Genomic DNA, 10,151 nt, shown 5'->3' on the forward strand with positions numbered 1-10,151 from the left:
CTTGAAAATAACAGTTATAAAAGGAGTTTGAGGATGATAGGCAGAAGGAGATATTCTTTGGGCTACAGTAATCACATGTAATCTTTGATAGCAGCTGATGCTATCAAAATCCTTATTTCTTAATCCTTAATCCTTATTTCAAAATCCTTAATCCTTAAGTTACCACCTGCAAAACGTTTCTCATCTTACCGTATACACTGCCAGCAAAGCCAACTGGTTATAGGGGCGTCCATTCTTGGGAGCAATGTGCTGGGCCTTCAGGTACCAACTAAAATAGAAAAACAATAAAAAAGAAGTGCTAGCTCTGTATCAACTCTTTTCCAATTCATCACTTGATAGTTCTCGCTTTAAGGCATAAGTGGGAGCCTCAGATATAACCCTAAAGCAGTAAAGCATAACTACAGAGACCAACAGGGACAACTAGAGGTCATCCATAGGTAGGCAGTTCAGGTTGCCTACTGCTCCTAACAGGGATTATCTTAAAAGCTACACAGGCAAGAGAAGCAATGAACAAGAGGCAAAAAGTACCTGCGTGCTTTCCCATAGTTTGCTGTGTCATTGGCTTGCTCCCGATACCTAGCAATATCTCCTTGGCAAATCATACATCGCTGGGCACTGATCAAGGCATATTTTACCTTCAGGAAAAACAATCAGTTAGTATAATACCTAAGAAACTCTAACTTCAATCCCAAAGTTCAAGGGTGGAGTCAAAAATGACAAAGCAGCATTATTAACTGGCTATGTTTTCATACTACAATGAGGGGAAGGAAAAACTAAATTCCCCGAAAGGTCCCTCTTCTAGATGACCTAGTTTCGGCTGACCTCTTCAGCACCATTTTCCCCTTCACTCTCTCGTGCCTCACTCAGACTACACTTCTCAGTTCCCCTACACATCATGCCCTTTCCCACTCCACTCCCTCTCTCCACAATGTGGTAGTTCTCACATCTTTAGTACACCTTCACCTGGTCTCAGTTTAACTGTGACTTCCTCTGCCTTCCATGATCCCCTCAGCCCCTTTATCATATACACCCCAACACCATCTTTTGCAGAAGCCACTGCATCTGCAATTACTGATCTAACATCACACCCCTTATTGAACATTCCTGATCATGGCTTTCCTGTTCCACATTTGGCTGCATGTACCTAGAATGGCACTGGCATATAGGAGGGTCTCAAAAAAAAAAAGCCAATTTGTTGTGTTTTTTTTTTTAAAAGATTTATTTGCGCATACAAGAACTGGGGTACAGGCCAGAGGTGTGTGTGGGGGGGTGAGAGGATTCACCAGAGACAGAGTGGGGAACAGAACAGGCAAGACTGACTGAAATACACTGCTGAGGGGAGCAGTGGGCGAGGCAGGAGAGGTCTGCTTCACCATGTGGGTTGCTCTCTGGCCAGCCAGGGATCGAACTCATGCTACAGAGGCTGCAGATTGCTTCATAATGCGGTGCTTAACCCCTTGCGCCACCAGGGAGACCCCCATACATGCCAATTTGTGATAGACTTGTGCATAGCAATTCATCACGAGGAAAAGGGATACTCTGCTCCATAAATCATACCTCTTTCTCTTTTTTTAAAAAGATTTATTTATTGGGCCTCACTGGTGGCGCAAGGGATTAAGCACCACACATACAAGAGCTGAGGACACAGAATTTGTGCTGCAGAGGCTGTGGATTGCTTCTTAAGTTGCGTCTTAACTCCTTGCGCCACCAGGAAGGCCCAATCATACTTCTTCCTCTAATGAATTTTTAACCTCTTCCTTTCCCCCAACCGTTTTCTCTCAATAAATATACTCATGTCTATCTCAACTTAAAAACAAACTTCTCTTGATCCCATATTCTCTTTTAACTACATTGTTTCTTGCATTCAAAGCCCAGATTCTTAAAAGAATGGTCTATTGTTACTCTCTCATTATTATCTATTGCCCCACTTTTCAGAAACTACAATCTGGCTTTCATTCTCTCAAACTAAAACTGTAAAACATGATAAGGTCATGCAATACAAAGAATACTTTTTAATGGCCTTAACATTTGATGTCCCATAGCACTTGACAATTTTACCCACCACCACCTTGAAATTTCATCTCCCACTCTCTGGCCAGCCTTCCCAATATTCCAGCCTCCCAGCTTTACTAACACCTTTACATTGCTGACTCCTGATGGCGTATCACCAGTTAAGCTCTTCCTCCAAATGGACCAACATTCATTTATTCTTTTTCAAGTTCCTCTATATAAGATTTCCCAAAACTGAAATAAGCTCTTCCAGGCCAGTCTCCTAGGCCACAAACTGGGAGATGATCTAGATTCCTCATGTCTCAAATCTCATCATTCACACCAAATCAGTTAGTAGTTCAATTCTATTTCCCTTCCACTTTTCCAATCTTTCCCTTCTTTTACATCTCCCCATTACTCTCCTACATTCACTCTTACCCAACTCTGATTGATCCAAATTCATATATTTGTCAGAGTGATTTGTTCTAAAAACAAATCTATGCGATCCGATTGCTAAAAATCAATCAATGGGGCCTCTCTGGTGGTACTGGGGTTAAAGACTCAGCGCTATCAAGCTATCAGCAGCCACTGCAGCAAGAGTTCGATCCCTTGCCAGGGAGCTAACTCACATGTGGCACAGCAGACCTCTCCTGTCTCACCCACTGCTCCCCTCAGCAGTGTATTTCAGTAGATCTGCCTGTTCTGCTCCCCAATCTGTCTCTGGTGAATCCTATCACCCCCTGCCCCCATACCTCTGGCCAATACCTCAGTTCTTGCATGCATAAATAAAAATAAATCTTTTTTAAAAAAATCAATCAATGGCTTCTCACAGCTTTCAGAATAATGTCCAAACTCTTCATCATGGCATATTAGCTTATGATCTACCCCTCCTACTCCATGAGGCTTTACCTCCTACTCCTCAACTCCACATTACACACACCAGCATACTGAACTTCTTATGCTTTTCCAACAAGGTCTGGTTCTCTCTTCCTGTGCCCTGTATCAAAAATATCACTTTTAGCCTCCCTGGTGGCACAAGGGGTTAAGCATCAGCACTATGGAGCTATCCACAACTACTGAATCACGAGTTCAATCCCTGGCCAGGGAAGTGACCCACATGGCACAGCAGACCTCTCCTTACCCGCTACTCACCTACTTACTTACCTTACTTACCTCTCTTACCCGCTATTCCCCTCAACAGTGTATTTCAGTCAGTCCACCTGTTCTGCTCCCTACTCTATCTCCGGTGAATCCTCTCACCCCTTGCACCTCTGGCCTACACCCCAGCTATTATATGCATACAAAAATAAACCTTTAAAAAAAAGTGTCACTTCTAGTCACATTTCAAGACTTCACTTAATAAGCAGCTTTCCTGCCCAACTGTAACTATGCAGGTGCCTCTCTTTCTTTCTTTCTCCTCTTCCTAATAAATCTGTCCTTTCAAAGTGTTTAAAAAAAAAGGGCCTCCCTGGTGGCGCAAGGGGTTAAGCACCACACTATGAAGCAATCTGTAGCCTCTGCAGCACGAGTTAGATCCCCAGCCTGCCAGGGAGCTATCCACATGGTGCAGCAGACCTCTCCTGTCTCATCCGCTGCTCCCCTCAGCAGTGTATTTCAGTCAGTCTGCCTGTTCTGTTCCCCACTCTGTCTCTGGTGAATCCTCTCACCCCCTGCATCTCTGGCCTGTACCCCAGCTCTTGTATGCATAAATAAATAAATCTGTAAAAAAAAAAGAAAGAAAGAAAGAAAACTCCACTTAACAGTCTCTGAGAAGGGGCCTCCCTGGTGGCACAAGGGGTAAGACGGAGCACTATGAAGCAATTCTCAGCCGCTGTGGCACGGGTTCGATCCCCAGCCAGGGAGGTGACCCACATGGCGTAGCAAACCTCTCCTGTCTCGCCTGCTGCTCCCCTCAGCAGTGTATTTCAGTAGACCTGCCCGTTCTGTTCCCCACTCTGTCTCTGGTGAATCCTCTCACCCCCCCCACACCTCTGGCTTATACCCCTGTTCTTGAATGCATAAATAATCTTTTAAAAAAAAGTCTCTGAGAAGCCTTCCTTTACTCCACCAGACTGAATCAAACGCACATCCCTCTTTGCCCCCTCAACTCTCTCTATGGTTGTGTGTGTGTGTGTGTGTGAGTGTGTGTGTTTACCATTACCATAGTACTTAAGACATTACAACTGCAGGTTTAACCTGTTTCCCCCTACTGCTCTGCATCTTTCATTCTGTATCTTCAATACCAGCCCACTGCCTAACAGTAGATAAACACTTACTAAATTAATAAATTTAAGATAAAGAATCTGGCTTACTGTCTTGCGTAATGGCTTGCTGCGAATGGCAAGACCATCCATGTAGTCCTCAAGTTTGAACTTGTAAGTAACCTGTAGCTTCTGAAGCAAACTATCAAAGAAGTCACTCCCCTATAAAGAGAAAAATAAGAAACAGCTGAATCAACCCCTTCTGATCCAATCTACCCACAAGAAAACTGGGGCAAGCGACCATTTCACAGTTTTGTTAATGCTTAGCCATCTCATGTAAAGGGAGGCACATACAGTATACAGTGGTCACAAACTAAACACAAGACAAATTCATGGCATAAGTCTCTGCCGAGTTTAAAAGACACACACACACACACACACACACACACACACACACACTCTCACACTCTTGCCCCCTTCTCCCGACAAAGATATTCAGAAAGCTTCTAAGCTCATAACTAACTCTAGTTGTCAGCAACTTACGGTCACAAGGAAGCAATGGGGGAGGGTAGGCCTACACCCAAGAAATTAGCATGCAACATGCAATTTGTATGGCTGTTCTGTTACAAAACATAGCATTTACAATATCAAAAACCCAACACACGCACAGGATGCTGTACAGGATGCTAGATGATGGTTTACCTCATCCAAGAGCTCCAAAAGTCTGTTCCGAATCTGTTCTGGGTTTTCAATATTCGGATCCTTGAGAAGCTGCCTGAACTTTTCAATCACCTGATAGAAAGCATTCTTCCACAGGATCTGATCCACATTCTGATTATCAGAAAATTCAATATCTAATAGAATACAGCGCTCATACAGCTGCAGCAGTTCAGCTCTGGAATAAAATACATGCAACTTCTAGTTCCAAATATACCACAGGAAAGGCTAAACCCAAGATTTGAGCTTCCTGTAAATTAAACACCTTTCTTGGCAGGAAATCCAAAAGGCCATCAGGTATAGTACTCACACTAGTTTCCATTCTGCACAGCAGACTGTCATTCTAAAGAGAGTAGTGTCTAGCAAAGTAGTTTTTCCCCATATGCCTCTACCTAAATTTAACCATTGAAATAAGATCTTCACCACAAGTTATATGTTGTTCATTTCTTGGCATTCTGGAGTCTTTCCTTTACCATTTCCAGATTCCATGCTCTCTTAAAGATTTTTTTCTTCTTAAAGAAAAAGTGGGAAGTTCATTTTGAAAAAAAGAAATGAAATTTTCTGTTCTGTTCTTTTTCCAGTTGCCCCTCCTTTACAAAAATCCATGTCAAAGGGAGAGAACACTAAGTGTGCTCATTCAGGCTTACCTAAAACGTTTCTACCTTCCTCAGCTATGATGTACACACCTCCAGCTTATCCCCATCTCCCTCTAGAGAGAATGGAACACACCATACCTGAGTTGAGCCATCTTCTCCAGGCCCTCAGGACTGATGCGGTCCCTGGAGAGCAGATTGCTGAGCTGCAGTTCCTGGTTGTCAGCCACCCGGAGAAGTCTATGTAACTCCTGTTGCTGCATGTTTCTCATGTGCTGTTCCATCTCCTCAGGACTCATTGTGCTGGCAGGGAGAGGGCTACAAACGTACTGCCCTGATGGAGCTGGGTAGCCTGGGTAGTAAGGTCCTGGGTACACACCATTTGTAGGGCCCATTGGGTACTGCAGAGGGCTATAGCCTGTATAAGGATACTGGGAGGCAGGGCCTGGAGTCTGGGGGTAATAATAGGGATTATCAGAATTTTGAAACTTATAATAAGATGCTTGGGCCTGGCGTGAGTCACCCCAAGATGTAGGACTGACTTCATCATCAGTGTCCAAGAAATGCAGCTGGGGCGTCTGGCTCTTTAGAGCAGGTTTCTGATCAGGATTGTTAGGGTCCCATAATCGTCGAGTGGTGCCTCCACGGCCCCAACTACGAGATCCCTTATTACCAGATCCAAATAAAAGCCGAGGTCCTAAAGGTGTAGACTCTGGAGAACCAGCTGAATTGACAGATATGCTGGTATGGGCAGGCAGAATCAGAATGCCTCGGCCCCGACCCCGAAGTTCTTGTTTCAGGTTTTTGGACTCCTGCTTCTCACCGCCTTTGGTCCCACTGCTCAAGGCTTTATCAGGCTTTATCCTATCCACATCCTCTCTGGCTGACCTCACCGTGGGGGAATCTTTGTTCATGGTTTCTGCATCAAAGGTGACACGAAGAGTTCCTCGATTTTCTTTGCCATTGCTTTTCTGCTCTCCCTCTCCACGGCCAGACCAGCTTCTTTCTAAATGTTTCTTTCTTTCAGAGCTCCTCCGGGACCCATCCGGCTCATCAATTCTCTCCTCATCTAAAGAGTCAGTAGAGGACATAGATACTTGCTTCTTCAATCGTGGTCTCTCCTTGGTCCGATCCTGTCGCCTACGACGACATCCATTGTCAGTAAGGCCAGCCCCTTCAGCGCTGTTGTTGCTACCTGCAGAGCTGGTACTGCAAGTGCGGTATCGGTTCCTTCGTTTGTCTGAGCGGGAATACCTCCTTGCAGAACCGGGCTTCCCCTGTGCAGGCTCATCGTTTACTTTTTTCATCCCCTCTCCTTTTTCAGTCCTCTTTCCTTTTTCTCCCTTTGAAGCCCTTACTCTGTCACCATTTAGGCTCTTTTCTGCCGCACCTTTGTCTGTTTTATTTACAGCCTCCTCTTTTGTATTTCCCCTACACTCATCATCTTCTACTCTCAGTCGTTCTACCTGGTTGAGGATTTCTTCCTCATCCGCCCGGTTAGTCAATTCCTTGGTAACAGTCTGTAAACGCCTTCCAGGCTGATAGATCTGCATGTCAGGTTTTTTTGTTCTCTTGATAATTCTTAGACTTCTATCCTCTGACCCAGCAGTCCTAGGAAAGGACTCCTGTGCCCGAATATTTTCTGGGTCTACAGGACCATTTTGCTGTTGATTGTCCAATTCCTTGCAGACATCTTTAATGAGCTGGGTACCATTTCCAATAGCAGAAGAATCTTTGTCATTTACAATTTCATCCTTAAATTCATCACTCCCAGAGGGTTCCTTGAATTTAGCTTTGTTCCTTAGTCGAGAGAGGCCAGGCTTATAGATTTCCAGATCTGGACGCCTATTATCTTTACGCTGCCTGGGCTCCTTCATGTTTTCTGTGATAATGAAAAGAGTGTTGAGGAGCAGAGAGTAGAAATAAGGAAAAAAGGGGGAGGGAAAAGAAGGAAAATGTCATTCTGGCAAAGTAACAGAGAAGTCAAGAAAGAATTACACATCGAGGGCCTCCCTGGTGGCGCAGGGGCTAAACACAGTGCTATCTAACTATTGCCAGACAGTGCAGCACAAGTTAGTCCCAGGCCACCAGGGAACAACACACACAGCGCAGCAGACCTCTCCTGCCTTGCCCGCTGCTCCCCTCAGCAGTGTATTTCATTCAATCCACCTGTTCTGCTCCCCACTCTCTGTGGTGAATCTCCTCACACACACCCCCTCCCCATACCTCTGGCTTACACCCCAGGCTTATATGCATAAATAAATAAATCTTTAAAAAAAATAAAAGAATTACACATCGAAATGTTAATATTAGTGGGCAAGGAAAAAAAATTTAGAAGCAGAAATTCTACAAGGTTTACAATATTTGTCAGCAACTGGCAAGGCTAAGAACTTGTGTTGGAACTACCTACACTTGGCTTAGATAAACAGGGGAAGAAAACAAACTCTTCTGTGTTAGCAAAGTCATACTCATATCTCTAAGACCAAGACCCAAACTGTTTAAGCATTACACTGTTCTCAGCTATGGAGCCCTTGAATTCATCTTAATCTTGTCTCCAGCATTTTTTCCAGGATGTTTAGGTATTTTTAACATACTAGCAGGGGTAGGGAGTGGAGGAAGAGAAAAAGAGGAGTATGCAATAATCCACAGTTCTGGACATTTCTGAAGAAAAAAATTTCCAACTCCAGTCTGTGAACTTGGCCAAGACAATCCTCTTTTTTAGTATACCATTTATCCAATCACATACCTCCTTTTGAAGAGAACAGGAAGCAGTTCCTCTCACATTCTTCAACTCCACTCATGCTCACCAACTCTCTAACAGCAGCCAGCAGAATCATTCCAAGGAAAAACTGCTCAGACTATCATCATTAGAATACTCAGAATAACTGCTACTATGATGATGGAATATGAGTAAGAAAAAGTTCCATAAGAGAGCTTTCTCTGGGAGATGATGAAAGTATTATGACATGCTCTCAAAATACCAAGGACAGGGGCATTCAAGAACAGGTTACAGGACTTTAGAAACCACTCCTTAGGCTCAGTGAAGTTACTGAATGATAGATAAGCAAGCTTCTATTTGCATCTGTTACCTTTATGAAAAGGAGACTCCTACAAAAAGTCACTAAACATTTCAGTGGGCAAGTGACAGGAATCACTGAGATTATACAGTCTCAGAATACTATGTAAAATCCTAGTATTGTTCTATAAACAACAATGGAAACAAGCCCATTACAGGAATCATACGCTCCAGCATTTCCATCCATTGGTGCAATAAAACTGTAAAAAACACCACCTCCCCTGGAATTTTAAGATACTACTTCAGTAATTTCATAAGTTTAAAAGACAGTTTCAAAAAAAAATAAATAAAAGACAGTTTCATCAAGTATGAATAAAGGTAAAGCAGTTTAACTCCACAGGAGCGCACCTTCAGGAGACTCTGTAACTTAGGTGAGGGGGCACAGGGAGAATCACCACTACATTCCGGGGGGGGGTGAGAGGGGGGGCACAGAGAGAAACAACCTGAATAATCCAATCCAGTTAATCTCTGAAAACCAATTTCACAGATTTTGACCACAAACCTTAAGAAGCATAGCTACCGTTCTACACAACTCTACTGCTAACAAAGGAAAGGTGAGACACAGGACTCTTTTTCAAAGCTTCCCTGGTTTGGCAGGACACTAACTCGCAAGTTGAGCATTCCGATAAAAACTACTCCCACACATGCCAAGGCCAAGCCAGAGCAGTCAACTCTCTGAGGTCTGGATCCCTCCAGTGGCGCACCTTTCAGAAAGAAGCCTACCCCTGCCTTGGGGCGGGGAAAGTTCAGCATGGAAGTCCCAAGCTATTAAACCTTTCTCCTCAATTTCTCCAGTTGCTTCTTGTTAATGCTAAGGTCAGGCCGTGGATGGCTCCTCTGGGAGTGGTACCCTCGGGGGCCTCCCCCAGACCCCGGCGTTCATGGGTTTTCGCATCTCTACAGGGTTGAGAACCCACGAGCTGGTCTAGGAGGGCTGGGGCAATGAGAACAGTCACCTTCGCGGTGAGAAAGGGGGCGTAGGCAAGAACTGTGGAGGGGCTCTCCCGAGCGGGCCCACTGCGCCCGACCCCACCTGGGCCCCCGGGCAGGTAGAGGGGCCCTGCGAGGACCGCCCAGGCCCCCGCCCCCACTGTTGGGGGAAGGGGCGGAGGCACCGGAGCTCCGCAGACCGAGCCGGAGGAAGAGGAGGAGAGGGAGGCGGGGCGGGCAGGCCCGGCCCAGGAGCGGGGCGGCGCGACTCACCTCTGCTCCCGGCCTGCGGAGCCAGAGTGGCCAGGATCCCTCGCAGCTCCGACGCGGAGATCCGGACACGCTCCAGCCCGTCCGCCATCTTCGTGGCTGCTGCTAAAGCTGCAGCTACTCCGCCACCGCCGCGCGCAGCCAGGAAACCACGACCTACGGACGGGCGGCGCGCGCGCTCACCCACCTCCCACCCTTTTCCCCGCCCCTCCCGCCTTCCTCCCCAAACGACGGTGGCCGCGCTGGGAGGAAAAGCGCCGAACGCACGTTCGGCCACTAGGGAGAAGAGCCGCAGAGCGAGGCTGAGGGCGCGGGGGGAGGGGGGCGGAGGGGAGGGGGGCGGGGAAAAAAAAAAAAAAAAAAAAAAGCCGGCGC

The 10,151-nt window shown here is 45.8% G+C and overlaps 1 protein-coding gene across 2 annotated transcripts in view; it reads right to left on the reverse strand.

The window, feature by feature from the left end:
• SMG6 (SMG6 nonsense mediated mRNA decay factor) overlaps positions 1 to 9,955 on the reverse strand; it is a 230,289-nt gene extending 220,334 nt beyond the window's left edge. The window contains exons 1-6 of one of the 2 annotated variants that reach the window (XM_037491791.2): positions 9,780 to 9,955; positions 5,642 to 7,382; positions 4,893 to 5,085; positions 4,302 to 4,412; positions 529 to 635; positions 190 to 268 (exon numbers count right to left, since the gene is read on the reverse strand). In XM_037491791.2, the coding sequence (XP_037347688.1) occupies positions 190 to 268; positions 529 to 635; positions 4,302 to 4,412; positions 4,893 to 5,085; positions 5,642 to 7,382; positions 9,780 to 9,867 (2,319 nt within the window). In that variant the 5' untranslated portion in view covers positions 9,868 to 9,955. Of the gene's footprint in view, positions 1 to 189; positions 269 to 528; positions 636 to 4,301; positions 4,413 to 4,892; positions 5,086 to 5,641; positions 7,383 to 8,246; positions 9,579 to 9,779 lie in introns of those variants that run through there. The other variant, XM_037491790.2, reaches the window with a different exon arrangement.
• Between the last annotated feature and the right edge of the window lie 196 nt (positions 9,956 to 10,151).

The sequence above is a fragment of the Talpa occidentalis genome, unplaced genomic scaffold, assembly GCF_014898055.3.
Source record: "Talpa occidentalis isolate TD23 unplaced genomic scaffold, MPIMG_talOcc4v2.1 talOcc4.7, whole genome shotgun sequence".
NCBI lineage: Eukaryota > Metazoa > Chordata > Mammalia > Eulipotyphla > Talpidae > Talpa > Talpa occidentalis.